This window comes from Phyllobates terribilis, unplaced genomic scaffold, assembly GCF_046119375.1.
Source record: "Phyllobates terribilis strain yellow unplaced genomic scaffold, ASM4611937v1 Scaffold_7__3_contigs__length_470593459, whole genome shotgun sequence".
Lineage (NCBI taxonomy): Eukaryota > Metazoa > Chordata > Amphibia > Anura > Dendrobatidae > Phyllobates > Phyllobates terribilis.
Genome location: NW_027362767.1, coordinates 298,898,761 through 298,914,065, shown reverse-complemented (window position 1 = coordinate 298,914,065; position 15,305 = coordinate 298,898,761). Strand labels below are relative to the sequence as shown.

The following is a 15,305-nucleotide window of genomic DNA, read 5'->3' as shown; positions in this document are numbered from 1 at the left end:
TATCTGTACAGCGCTACAGAATAAGTTGGTGTTATATAGACAACTGGAAATAAATACTGGTATTATTGATGCAACCTTCTTACCAGCAAGGTTTAAGTAACAGTAATGACTGCCATACAAATTCTATAGATACAGATGACCTATGAGTGTGTATGAGGGCCTCCTGAATCTCCCCTTACATATGATTTTGAGAAGATAAGGACCCTGCATATTGAATTTCACCAGCCGATCCTTTTGATCTTCCTGGAGATAAGTCGCTACCAGAGGAGCAAGGCCCCGGCTTTCTCATTCAGCCAAACAGAACACTCCAGTGTATGGGGGAGTCGGGAGAGATAACTGTCGGTTGGCCAACAGCTAATTAATGTGTATGGGGCCTAAAACTTCTGCCATCTAGTCTATGTATTCTTCTGTCAAAGGCAATCTGTCAGTAGGATGAACCCTCCTAAGCCGTCTATATGGGCATGTAGGTCATTGGAAGTTGAATACAATGATACCTTGATATCTATGATCTGATGTCTTATTCCAGAGAAATCCACGTTTTTCTTATATTTAAATGAGCTGTTAAGATCTATGGGCCGGACATAGATCTCCCTGAGAATCTGCCTTCACAGCTTATTGTAAATGACAGGGGGTGTTACCAGTGTGAGTCATGTAATGACAGACAGTCTGCTCTCCTGATCTATGTCTCACACTGGCAACGCCTCCTTTCATTTAAAATATTTTAATGTCAGATTCTAGATCTGTGTACCGCCCATAGATCTTAACACTTCATTTACAAAATAAGATAAAAGTGGATTTCTCTGGGATAAGACATCAGATTGCAGAAATCAAGGTATCATTTTATTCAGCTTCCTGTGACCTACATGCCCATATAGACGGCTCAGGAGGGTTGATCCTACTAACAGATTACCTTTAATTTGAATGCAAAAGAAAGGCTGATTTAAGTTGTCAGCCACTTTATTAATACAAGCATTGTGGTTTCTGTGATGTCTTCGAGTGACATCAGTTACTGGAATAGATACACACAATGGTGACACGTTTGTTAGGGCCAGTCTCCGACTCTGATATATATTCCCCTGCTATTCTGTTTTTTATCACTTCTTTTTATTAGACCTCTTTATGGCTTATAAGGTCATTGCTGTTTGTTTAATAAAAAAAAACAATGAAGTCGGATTTTGCTTTGAACTTCACAAAATGTGGCAGTCACATGCCAACCAGATGACTGCCTGACAAGCCACAGCAGAAAATGCCTGCCCTGCTCTGTGAACTTCAAGGGTATACTAATCAGAGCTTTTTATTCGTGCTGAAAGGGGTACTCTTGTGCTTTATCAGCGAGAACCATACTGTACCTCCATAGCCAAGCCATGTCAGCTGAACTTTATATCCCACAAAAAGAAAAAACAAATTGCAGGAAACAATTATAAAAGAAATCTTGAGGAAAGACATTGGCTGGGAACCTGTACTTCTGCAACAGACTTTTATGAAAAGATATGTCCCGAACAGCTCTCACTATTCTTCAGCAGTGATTTACACATTCGACAAAATGCTGTTTTTTTTCCAGATCCTGAAGATGTGAGCAAGAGACAGCTAACAATGGAAGATCTGATTTGTTACAGCTTCCAGGTGGCAAAGGGCATGGAATTCCTGGCTTCTAGAAAAGTAAGAATTCCAGAACCGCATGAACCCACCACATAACCTTTGCTTTCGGGCCAATTTGCAAACTAATGCATTTTCCCTTACCGCCAATGAGGCTCCACTTCATCTTGTTTACGCTGGGATGTATTATTATTATTTAGTAAATGGAAAATTTAACCAAACATTTCATTTTTTTATTCAACCACACTTTGTGAAATTCCATTTAATGTTACGAGAGGCCAAATGTTTTGTATTTATTTTACAATGCACGTTTTTGAACTATACACGTATACAAGTAAACAGGCCACATTTACTAGTACAAAAAATATTAAAGAGTAACTGATATGTAATTTTTTTAAAATACTTTTGAAAAAGATTTTAACTTTCCATGCTGGACAAATCACTTTGGGTATTTGTCTTCATTCCTGCAAAAAATAAAATTGCTTGTAAGTGGTTTCTAAACCCCTGCTTTTCCCAAATCTGTTACCTTCCTTTAGCTGCATTGACATCAGAATGTAGTCATTGCGAGGCAGGACTATGAAAGGGTCAATCATCAGTTTTCCAAAGGAGTATGCTCTAATATCAATGCACCAAAATAGCCTGGGAACAAGCAGAAATGGACTGCACTCGAATGTCATACGAGCGCAGTCCAATGTTTTCCACGCGCCAATAGACTTGAATGGGTGAGTGAGATCCGATTTTAAAGTGAAATTTCGGCATGGTGCGATTGTTTTCACTGACAGATTCTGTCAGTGAAAAAAATCATGCATTAACACTGACCCATTCAATAACATTGGTCCGAGTGCTATCCAATAAAAAAATCGGATAGCACTCGTCCGGTGAATATGTTCGTGTGAGCAAGTCCATGAAGGGATTTGCAAACTTTCATAACTTTCCATTCTGGACAAAATTATATCTATGAAAAATGAAAGCTTATTACTCTTTAAATAAATAAATATGAACAGTTGTTACTTTTAAAATCGATTTTTTTTTTTTTTAATACGTCTGCTTCCTTCACTTCTGATTGATAGTGCTGGCATACACTGAGCCCGCACTGCCTGCCAGTAAAAGCGCATTCATACGAGCAACATAGTTTGCATACTTGTATAAAGTTGCTTTTCTGTACAACAGAGCAGGCTGCAAATATACTAAAGAAACTATTTTTGTATATGTACTAATGATATGTAGCTACTTTGCTATGCAATTTGTAATTGACAGTCTCTCTTAAAAAAAAGTAAATAATTAATTATGAAAACAGCAAATAATATTATTCTAGTTTTGAAATTCTCAGAATAATAACTAGGTGCACTCACTCATTAAAAGCATTATGGTAGAAATTTCATTTAAAGACCTTTCTTTAAAAGAAAATGTGCACAGTCCCGTTACAGAACAGTTGTGTATTATGAACATAAGATCAAAAGTATTAATTAAAATAAAAAAACAGAAGGTTACATGTTCCATTTGGTTATAAGAAGACCTATTTCACCGAAAGATAAATATGCAAAATTAGGCAACAAGAGATATGACTTGTTGGTGAACACATTTAATGATCATTCATAGCGAGATGACGATATCAAGATATTTGTTATAGTATTGGTAGTGTGTTATTGCTGTGGTTAGCAGCCTACAGTGTCACTTTCTTGTTTCGGTTATCGCAATGTACACTGCTGACCAAGACTTTCTGAGGCTTCCTCTTACACGTAAATGTCTGTGTATTGTATTATATAAGACAATGGAGAAGAGGACGTTGTCGTTTTTCGTACCCCATTCGTGTAAACCCTTTGAGAATATTATGTTTGGGTTGAATGGACTGGAGATCTATTCTTTGAAGGTCTGGAATGCATGTTTATTGTTTATAGCATATCCTGTGGATTGCAGACGTTTCTTTCTTTGCTTTATAGTGTATACACCGTGACTTGGCAGCCAGGAACATCTTATTGTCTGAAAATAATGTGGTGAAGATCTGTGATTTTGGCCTAGCTCGTGACATCTACAAAGATCCAGATTACGTGCGCAAAGGAGATGTGAGTACTACACTGGCGGGGTCTGTACTGCTTATGTCATGTGTATACGGGGCCAACTATAAAGAGAGAAGAGGTCAAACCCAGGCTCGGAAGCTAAACTGTGCTACATATTGTCATAGTGGAGGGCTCTTTTACAGATTTCGCATTGGGGCCCTGAAGTTTACTCTTACGCCTTTGCTTGTGTATTTCACACTAATCAAAAATTTACATTAGCACCTTAAAGACTGGTAAAGCCCTAACTGGTTTATTTAATGGGGATCCATCCAGTATGATCAAAACAGATGGAATATACCATCAGGCAATAACTACATTTATATCTATACGCCACCTTAGTCCAAATAGAGTCACAATATATTTCTAATGATAAATAAAATAATTTTTTTATTGAAAATATTTAAAAACATGCAAACATGAAAGTAAATACATATACTAAGCAAGTAAAATCCTAAATACACGAGACAGGTGCTAAGAAATTACCCATGAGTCAGATAGAATTAATTATGATTTTAACAGTGAAAAAGTCAATATAATAATAGGCCATAGTACAAAAAATATGCAAATAACTGGAATATATCAGCTTAGGTTCAGAAAAAATGTAATTCCTGTGCACAAAAGTATATGAAGAGATAATGAACCAAAGACGATCTATTCCACAAAATGTATTAAATTCCAAAGGGTTATGGCAGCCTGTAAAAACTAGCAGGCCCAACAAAATAAAACATAGGGTGACATACTTAACACAATGCAATGAATCACAGCGTCTCCTGAAGAAGGTAGGTGAAACGTACGTTGGGACGCATGTTTGATGGGTCCACATTGAGTCATATAGTTAAAGGGGTATTCCCATCTCCAAGATCCTATCCCAATATATAGTAGGTGTAATAATAATAATAATATTAGCACATACTTCCAATTAGAAATGTAGTATAGTTTTTTTGATTCGATATGTCTTTTTCCTCATGTGTAGGCATTGCAGGACCTTAGGTATCCATGGTTACGACCACTGATAAAGTGACAGTTAGTTAGCTAGCTGCTAGTGGTCGTAACCATGGATACCTAAGGTCCTGCAATGCCTGCACATGAGGTATGTGGCATAGCGAATCCAAAAAACTAAACTACATTTCTAATTGTAGCTATTTGCTAATATTATTATTACACCTACTACATATTGGGATAGGATCTTGGAGATGGGAATACCCCTTTAAGTATGTCAGCCTATTTTTTAGTTTGTTGGGCCTGCTAGTTTTTAACCCTTTGGAATTTAATATATTTTGGTGAATAGATTGTCTTTGGTTCTTTGGTTCATTATCTCTTCATATACTTTTGTGCACATAGCCTCAGGAATTACATTTTTTTCAGAACCTAAGCTGATATATTCCAGTTATTTGCATATTGCTTGTACTATGGACTGTTATTATATTGACTTTTTCACTGTTAAAATTAATTAATCAATTCTACCTGACTCATGTGTAATTTATTAGCACCTGTCTCTCGTTTTTTTTAGGATTTTCCTTGCTTAATATATGTATTTACTTTCATGTTTGCATGTTTTTAAATATATTCAATAAAAATCTGATTTTATTCATCATTGGAAATATATCGTGACTCTATTGGGACTAAGGTGGCACTTAGTTCTTCTTTTCTATAGTGTTTTTTAAATTCAAGGTCTTTTCCTGTTACCCTAATGGATCTATTTTAGGTTTCTATATGTTCTATCTATATCTATACATTGTCCCTATTAAATGTTACACCCTACCCCCAAATTAAGTAGTTGGCCATACACATCATCAACACCTCCAAAGGATAACTTCTTAGCAGTTTAGTGTACATATATAGGATTTTTTTCCTTTTTTTTTACTTTAATTTTGTGGCACCTTATCATGATCAGCATTAATGATCCTATGGAAAGTAGAATTTGTAGCACCAACATGGTCCTTAATATTCACCTTAAGTCGCTGTAGAAACTCAGCAGAGAAGGCTACCATTTGGCTATTTTACAAAGAATATAGTCAGTGAAGTCAGTGCATATAAGCATAATGACTATAAGATTGAATGTTAGATCTTATTTGAAATAGAAAACAAATATCGGAGTTGAAGAACAAGGAGGAATGCAGCACTTCCGTCCAGAAATTAATAAAAATTCAGACTTCATTAGAAAACATAAAAACTTGGAATCCAATTAAAACCTGACGCGTTTCTGGCACACGCCGGCGCCCTTAGTCTTAGGATGTAAAACAGAATCATATATTGGAGTTGCTGTAAAGCACTATCCGTACAAGTTAATAGATGTTTCTACTTCCAGGCAAGGCTACCTCTGAAGTGGATGGCACCTGAAGCTATATTTGATAAGATCTACACCACACAGAGCGATGTGTGGTCCTTCGGCGTGCTATTATGGGAGATATTTTCCTTGGGTAAGTTAAAGAGACAAGGTCAATCCAACGTGCTGTCTGTAACAGCAACAATCAAAATGGAGACATTTTTTATGGCATTACTTGTACTTGATTTCGTCTGTTTCCTATCAGCCTTGAAAACATGGATTTCCTTTAGGAAGAATGTATGCCAATAGTTTATTAAAGACAGCTCAACATAATATAAGTTTACAGTTAGATTTTACTGTTTTTCTGTTGTTTTTCTTGTTTGTTTGCTTTTTATAGTTTTATAATCTTAACTACAGTGGATATAAAAAAAATGAATTGGTATACATGTAATGTGTGCCGCCAACATTCACACTGTGGCCATTTCGCAGATAAAACCCAAGAAAAAAACTAATTCAGCACAGACCCTGTAGTAAGTGAATAGTAATTGTATGTGTAAATGACATAGGGTACTTAGTGAACACTATTTTGATAAAGAAAAAAGCATAAAAGCCATCCCACCACGACAAGGTGCACCCATGGGACAGTCCCATCCTATCTCACACATCACCTTGTGTCAGCCAAACTCAGTTTAGATAAGGATACAGGCCCGACTGTTCAGACACCTGCCCATGGGAAGCTATATACAGTAGATGAAATACCTAGCTTAACAAGGGGAAGTTACACCCGTTTGTGCAAAGTACAAGAAACTACAGCAAAACCAAAGAAATGTGAATTTAAAGAGGACATAAAAAGTCTACACACCCCTGTTAAAATGCCAGATTTTTGTTATGTAGGGAAATCATAACAAAAGAAAATTAATTTCAGAACTACTATTTAACATGAGGTTAAATGTAGTGATGAGCGAGTATGTTCTGTTAACCCTTTCGGCAAGCATGCTCGGGTGCTCGCCGAGTATCTTCAGCGTGCTCGGGTGTTATGTTTCAGTCATTCTGTGCTCATGATTTGCGACTGTTTGACAGCTTTAATACATATGAGGAATGCCTAAGAAACAGGCATTCCTCACATGTATTAAAGCTGTCAAACAGTCACAAATCATGCACACGGGAGTGATTCAAACATATCACCGAGTACGCTGAAGATACTCGGAAAACACCCAAGCATGCTCGTAAATCTCAAGCAACGAGCATGCTCGCTCATCACTAGTTAAATGTGATTGGCTAATTCTAAACACAATCACACCACCATATACAGGAGGGTGTTCTCACGGTTTTGCTATTTTCATGTTCTCCCTCAAAATGTTTTCAGTTTGTTTCTCAATGGATTTGTACAGATTATGGGTGACATTAAAAGTGGAAAAAGTTCTGAAATGATTCTTCTTCGTATGATTTTTTACATGACAAAAAATTGGAATTTAAAAAGGGGTGTGTAGACTTTTGATATCCATTGTACTTATACATTTTTTGTTAGTAACACGTAGTCCCTCATTTTCCCTAGTGGTGGTGCTGCAATGGAGTGTAACACTTGATGCTAGATTTCCCTCCAGAGTACAGCTGATCACTGGGAGTGGGGCAACCTGTGACCAGCTCATCACTCATAGACCCTTCTTCAACAAGTTCTTGTGAAGTCACATGTATCGGTGCATTGTAATAAGAAATTTTATTACAATTTGCAATTACTTGAGATTGGTGGGAGTCTCTAAATGAGGCCGTCTATCATTGTTCTAAACAAAGTGGCTCCTGGGAGCCTTCAGAGCGTTGTCATTACTATGGTCTGTGAGCCACATGTAGAAGTTAGAACAACTACAGTGAGGTACCGATACAGACTGGAAAGCAGATAGGTAATATTAACTGTTGATAACATTGCACTGTCTGGAAATAATAGCATGGACATACTCTAAGGACGGCTGTGCACATTGATTACCTGTACACAAAGTGCTTCCTCGGCCAAAAGTGTCTCTTCGAATCACGATAATCGGCTTGGCCAAGTGTGCCAATGTGCTGTATGGGTAGAGGAGAGTAAGCTGCTGCCATACTTCACTTTTTGTGGCTTGTCTTTCCTGAGAACAAAAGGATTGAATCCAATTGCCCAATCCTTCTCTTCATTATCAGCTGCCATCAGAAGAGAGTCGGTAGACCTCCATACATATTAGATAGCTGGCTGAGAAATCTTGGTGAGGTCACTGATGTTAAACTCATGTGTATGGCCAGCTTTAGCCTGGAAAGTTTTCACTGTATTTGATTAATGAATTTTGCTGAACAACCATCCATTGCTGTGGTTTCCACTTAAGGACGATGTACTTGGCTTTGCCCTTTTAAAAGTTCTGCCAAAACAAGTGCTGGCACAGTAGGTCCATGACACTGTTTGTTTGGTATTTTAGTCATTTTGCAAGTAGACTTGTTAACCCTTAATCATTCTATTTTATATGTAACCTGTCATGATCCATGCTGCAGCATGCATCAGAGACCGGCTGCCTCGTACGTTTTACTCTGAAATGCTACAGCGCTTCAAAGAAAAATATAGTGGAAAACTAACACGCCTGGGGAAGAAGTGACGACTCCTGCTTCTCCAGACCCGCTCAGTCAGATTGCAATACACACATGGGGAGCAAGATTAGAGAAAAACAGACCTGTAATGGGGAAGCTGGTCTCAGCAAGAACCGTGCTACAGGGTCCCTTTAATTTAGTAACTCAATGATTGCTTGTTCTGAGGTAGACAATATTCTATGTGAAAAATGCAGAATCTAAAGTTAATATTTACGTATTATTGTCTATTAGAAAATAGGCAGAAATGTACAAATGGAGTGTTACTACTTCATTCACCAGTGTCTGCATCCCTAAGTAAATGGCAATATTAGCACCAACGTGCTTAATGGAATCTGTCATAAGATCTTTGCTATGTAATCTGAGAGCAGAATAACGTAGGGCAAGAAAGCCTGATTCCAGGGATGTATCACTTACTGTGATGCTTGGTCTCGAGCTGTTGTCTTGTAGTGTTAATCACCTGTTTGTATTGAAACTACAACACACAGTCTAATAAGTGACACATCCCTGGAATCAGAGTGTGATGCTGAGTCACTACTCACGGGCAAGCCGTGAGACAGCGTAGTCAGGAGTAGCGTTGAGCGAATTTGTTCGCTCAACACTAGTCAGGAGGTCAGAGGTCAGATACCAGGATAGCACGTAGTACAGAGGAGTAAGACAAAGGCATGGTAAGATAACAGTCCGGGGTCAAAGGCCAGTAAGGTACGTCAAGACAAGAGAGTACCACAAACGGATAGTCAGAGGCCAAGTCTGGGATCAAATGCCTGAAGTCAGAGAGCGTCAAAAGCAGAAGGGATAATCCACACGAATAGAGACAATAAATCCGAGGTCAGCAACAAGATCAAGAAGTCAGACACAGAGCAAGCACACACAACTAACTAAACAAATCTACAACTGACACTGGACTGCAGACAGCAACCCAGCTAAATAGCTTGCAAATCATTAAAGATGGGAGGCACCTGGGGAAACGCCCACAGGCTAGACCAAATTGAGCGGCAGGACTGTCAATCAAAATTCTGACAGCCCAGCACTCCCCAGTACCAGATTGGATGACTAAACTGTCACTCACAAAACCGTCCAGCACACTCCAGATCACAAAGGGAGACTGAGCTGTCGCTCAAGGCGTCCCTAGGCCACAGTCAGATATGAAACCGTGACACATATATATTTGTATACACACTTATATTATGTTACTGTCAGATTAAATAGCAAAAACCTGCTGATAAATTCCCTTTCATGCAACCGAAAACAGATCTGGTGCTTTATTTATGGGAAGAGCAGAAACCTGGTCATTTCCTCTTTATTCAGATTCTATGCCTTATGAAGAGACCTGAGTAGTCTGGAAAGCTTGCAATTTGTTACCATCTTTTCAGTTAGCCATTAATAGGTATCAACCACTGAGGACTCTCAAATCTTAATATTTTTCATACATAACATAGTAATTCATTCAACAGTTTGGGTCCTGGCAAAATCTAAGGTCAAGTCCTTGACATTGTGAAAGGTAACTGAAAGGTGGGGTAATGAACTTTAGAAGACTTATTGGAAATACATCTTATTATTTGGCAGGACTTAAACGGGTTTTCTAAATATGATACTATAATATAGTTAGGTTTAATTACCGGTCTAAGTTGTTTTGTAAGTCTGAATGTTATAAGCTAGCAAATTAGTAAGGACTTGTAGCGAGAGGAAATAGCTATGGGGGTTCCTTTTTGAGATTCTTACATGCAGGATACAGACTGTTTATTAATGTTTTATCACAATTTAGCAACTTTCTTGAATGGTAGGTTCCCATACGCCCTTCCTGAATAGATATTTTCTAATGAATGGAGTTTTTTTATTCACTTTGTATATTGTTTTAACGTTGTATTCAGTTCTTTAACATATAAAACTTTGCCTTCTAATAGTGCGTCACGAGGTCATCTGTACTAAAATATGAAACAGATAATTGGCTATAACCATCAATACTAAGTAACTGTCTATCCACCACAATACATATTAGAATAAAGTTGGCCAAACCCACTAAATTCAGTGTGACCATTTATTATATATGGTGGTGGCCTCCTGACTCTTGCTTCACAGATAATGGCATGGGTCTGGCAGCAACTTACTTTTTGTCTCCCAACACATAATACATGGATGCTCAGCTATACAAAATGTGTATGTGTATGCAGGCATCAAGACACATAGCTCTTGGCAGAGTGAGCTTCCGGCAGCTAACTGATGTGTATGGCGCCTTTATAATAGACCTATGTGCTTATTTGATGTTTCTAGGTGCTTCTCCTTACCCCGGTGTACAGATTGATGAAGATTTCTGTTGTCGACTAAAGGAAGGAACTCGTATGAGACCACCAGAATACTGTACTCCTGAAATGTAAGAAAATATAATTCAGGTTTTTTTTATTATGTAGGATTGTGAAAAATGAGGGAGCATGTTATAGTCTGAGTGGCATTTTTTCCCTAGAGTTACGAATGTATGACAATTTAAATTATATTAACTTATAATTAGTGGTATATAATGTGATATATTAGGTAATTTGTAGGTCTCATACACAGAAACTTGTTTTATTTCTAGATATCAGACAATGCTTGATTGCTGGCAAGGAGTCCCAACAGACAGACCAACCTTTACGGATTTAGTGGAGCGCTTAGGAGACCTTCTTCAGGCCAATGTTCAGCAGGTTTGTGTTTTACAATAAAATATTGAAGAGTTTGTACAGAATGTACTGTATATTTATTTTGAAATGCAGTGAATGTTATTTTGTATTTTATATACAGTACAGACCAAAAGTTTGGACACACCTTCTCATTTAAAGATTTTTCTGCATTTTCATGACTTTGAAAATTGTACATTCACACTGAAGGCATCAAAACTATGAATTAACACATGTGGAATTATATACTTAACAAAAAAGTGTGAAACAACTGAAAATATGTCTTATATTCTAGGTTCTTCAAAGTAGCCACCTTTTGCTTTGATGACTGCTTTGCACACTCTTGGTATTCTCTTCAAGAGGTAGTCACTGGAAATGGTTTTCACTTCACAGGTGTGCCCTGTCAGGTTTAATAAGTGGGATTTCTTGCCTTATAAATGGGGTTGGGACCATCAGTTGTGTTGTGCAGAAGTCAGGTGGATACACAGCTGATAGTCCTACTGAATAGACTGTTAGCTGCTTTTTTATTGCCATAATACAAATTCTAAGTAAAGAAAAACAAGTGGCCATCATTACTTTGAGAAATGAAGGTCAGTCAGTCCGAAAAATTGGGCACACTTTGAATGTGTCCCCAAGTGCACTTGCAAAAACCACCAAGCGCTACAAAGAAACTGGCTCACATGAGGACCGCCCCAGGAAAGGGAGACCAAGAGTCACCTCTGCTTCTGAGGATAAGTTTATCCGAGTCACCAGTCTCAGAAATCGTAGGTTAACAGCAGCTCAGATTAGAGACCAGGTCAATGCCACACAGAGTTCTAGCAGCAGACACATCTCTTCAACAACTGTTAAGAGGAGACTTTGTGCAGCAGGCCTTCATGGTAAAATAGCTGCTAGGAAACCACTGCTAAGGACAGGCAACAAGCAGAAGAGACTTGTTTGGACTAAAGAACACAAGGAATGGACATTAGACCAGCGGAAATCTGTGCGTTGGTCTGATGAGTCTAAATTTGAGATCTTTGGTTCCAACTACCGTGTCTTTGTGCGACGTAGAAAAGGTGAACGGATGGACTCTACATGCCTGGTTTCAACCGTGAAGCATGGAGGAGGAGGTGTGATGGTGTGGGGGTGCTTTGCTGGTGACACTGTTGGGGATTTATTCAAAATTGAAGGCATACTGAACCAGCATGGCTACCACAGCATCTTGCAGCGGCATGCTATTCCATCCGGTTTGCGTCTAGTTGGACCATCATTTATTTTTCAACAGGACAATGACCCCAAAACACCTCCAGGATGTGTAAGGGCTCTTTCACCAATAAGGAGAGTGATGGGGTGCTACGCCAGATGACCTGGCCTCCATAGTCACCAGACCTGAACCCAATCGAGATGGTTTGGGGTGAGCTGGAACGCAGAGTGAAGGCAAAAGAGCCAACAAGTGCTAAGCATCTCTGGGAACTCCTTCAAGATTGTTGGAAGACCATTTCCAGTGACTACCTCTTGAAGCTCATCAAGAGAATGCCAAGAGTGTGCAAAGCAGTCATCAAAGCAAAAGGTGGCTACTTTGAAGAAGCTAGAATATAAGACATATTTTCAGTTGTTTCACACTTTTTTGTTAAGTATATAATTCCACATGTGTTAATTCATAGTTTTGATGCCTTCAGTGTGAATGTACAATTTCCATAGTCATGAAAATACAGAAAAATCTTTAAATGAGAAGGTGTGGCCAAACTTTTGGTCTGTACTGTATATATATACACACACACATACACTGCATATGCCATGTACATATAGTATAGTAATAGTATATACAGGTATATACAGTACAAACGCTATGCCACATCATGAGAATGGTGGCTCAGTGGTTAGCACTGTTGCTTTGCAGCTCTGGGGTCCTGGGTTAAAATCTCACCAAGGACAACATCTGCAAGGAGTTTGTATGTTCTCCCTGTGTTTGCGTGGGTTTCCTCTGGGTTCTCTGGTTTCCTCCCACACTCCAAAGACATACTAGATTGTGAGCCCCAATGGGGACATTGATTATAATGTCTGTAAAGAGCTGTGGAATTAATAACGCTATATAAGTGAGTAAAATAAATCAATGATATACATGAATTCCTATATTACTACATAGGTAAAAATAATGACCTCTTTTTAGATGGGACCCTATACTAAAGACTAACAGTTATCTGTGCCTCAAATGATCTGGGAAAGAATGGAATCCAGTCATACATTCCTCTAATTTAAAGGGGTTATTCAATACTATTTTTTATTTTTACAATGTGCCTAAGAACTTACAGGCAGGTAGTTGCTAACTGCCTGTTGTGCCTGACCCCGATCTCTGCCGGCACAGAGCAGTCATAGACCGTTCCTGCCGGTGATTTAGCCGCTCCCTCTGATATTACTTAGACAGATAAGCGACTTCTTTTCCGCTCTGCTTGTTGACGGGGCGTGACTGCCGATGTCATGCTGATGGAGAGCTGACTCCCCACCATCTAAGTGTCATTCAGCATGACATCAGCAGTCACACCCCAACGACAGAGTAGCCCGAAAGAGGAAGATCTGCTCTGCTGGCATGGAGCAGCTGAATCACCAACAGGAGAGATCGATGACTGCTCTTAGCTGGCGCCGCGTAGAACAGGCAGGTAGTTAGCATCGGCCTATTACTTTTTAGGCCTATTGTAAAAAAGGCTGGTAAAGTAGCTTCTAAACATGTGATCACTATGGCCGGTCACTCTCTTCAGAAGTAATACCATACTGTTTAAGCCCATGACAACCATATCTAGTGATCAGAAGGGATCACATGAAGTTTAAAAGGAAACTTGTCATCTAATTCATGCTGCTGAAATCACAGACAGCATGAAACAGAACCTGGCTGCACGATTGCTGCTAGTAATATTCTTCTCTGAAATACTCCTGCGAATCAGAGAAAATATACTTTAAAGATCCATCCGGGGACCATAGCTGGAGATCAGACTAGTCTGGCTCTGTCCTTGGCCGGCTCTTCCCAGCGCTGCTAGAAGTGAGTGACAGGTATCTCCCGATGTTCTCACATTTGAGAATCCCATCAATCACCTATAGCAGCGCTGGTAAAAGTTTCAGATAAAAATGTATCTGGATGTAATTGTGTAGCCAGGATTGAATTTATGCGAGTTGGGGTTTGGGCAGCATGAATCAGATGACAGTTTCCCTTTAATCAAGTGACTACTTGCTTTATCACCACTGAAGCCAATGATTGGCCATACACAATATGGGATCAGCTGCCTAGAGGTGGATGACCACCAGTGGGGACCAGAGCCGCTGCAGCGCTAGAACAATAATGGGTTAAAATCGTGAGTAATGTTTTTGTTTTTTCACTAGAATATGTATATACTGCACAACCCTTTTAATGTATTTTGTCGTACTGCATTTATGTTTTATTACTTTCCCTGTAAAACTAACATAATATTTTCTCTTTGTCCTTTTAATGACCATTAAAGGAAGGAAAAGATTATATTCCTTTGAACACTGCTTTATGTATTGACGGGGATAACAGTATAAAACCTGGAATGGAGGAACAAAACATAAGAAACTCCATGACGCGTTGGAGTACACTGGAGTCTGGGTAAGAAACATAGTAAACTGCACACATCTTTCTCAGCTGGTGTCACCGGCAAGTCGTCATGTTGAGATTTGCTGATAGTTTTCTAAACTGCGGCAAACAGGAATCATTTGTTACAGAAAATTCTAAAGTTTCATAAAACTTTTCAGTAACTTTTACATTACATCTCTCTGTTATTTGTCCTTGCAATTTACAGATATGACTTCGTTTCTGTCTTCTGGATAAAATATAAGTACAGCGAGCCTTGACATATGTGGTCCACATGCTATAGGCACCTGCACTCCAGGGTGACCTAGTTACCATGTGAAGTGCATCAAAAACATATTATTTAAAGCTGTTTTTATATTGTTGATTTTTCTTCTTTAAATAATTGTTTCCTTACGTCCTAATAGCTCGTACTTGCTCGTATGCTGAGTTATTCTATACAAAACGACTATTGTAATATAATGGTATGCAACCATCGGTAATAAGTAAATATGACATTAGAAGGACTCCACTTGTTTACAGTTTCATCGGGAAGATTATCAAAGAACTTGTGGGTG

At 38.7% G+C, this 15,305-nt stretch overlaps 1 protein-coding gene across 1 annotated transcript in view; it reads left to right on the top strand.

Annotated features, from left to right (window-relative positions):
* LOC141154704 (vascular endothelial growth factor receptor kdr-like) overlaps window positions 1-15,305 on the top strand; it is a 214,610-nt gene that overhangs the window by 188,397 nt on the left and 10,908 nt on the right. The window contains exons 22-27 of the mRNA XM_073641043.1: window positions 1,562-1,659; window positions 3,537-3,659; window positions 5,962-6,073; window positions 10,792-10,891; window positions 11,093-11,198; window positions 14,642-14,766. Coding sequence (XP_073497144.1) covers window positions 1,562-1,659; window positions 3,537-3,659; window positions 5,962-6,073; window positions 10,792-10,891; window positions 11,093-11,198; window positions 14,642-14,766 — 664 coding nt within the window. The remainder of the gene's footprint in view (window positions 1-1,561; window positions 1,660-3,536; window positions 3,660-5,961; window positions 6,074-10,791; window positions 10,892-11,092; window positions 11,199-14,641; window positions 14,767-15,305) is intronic.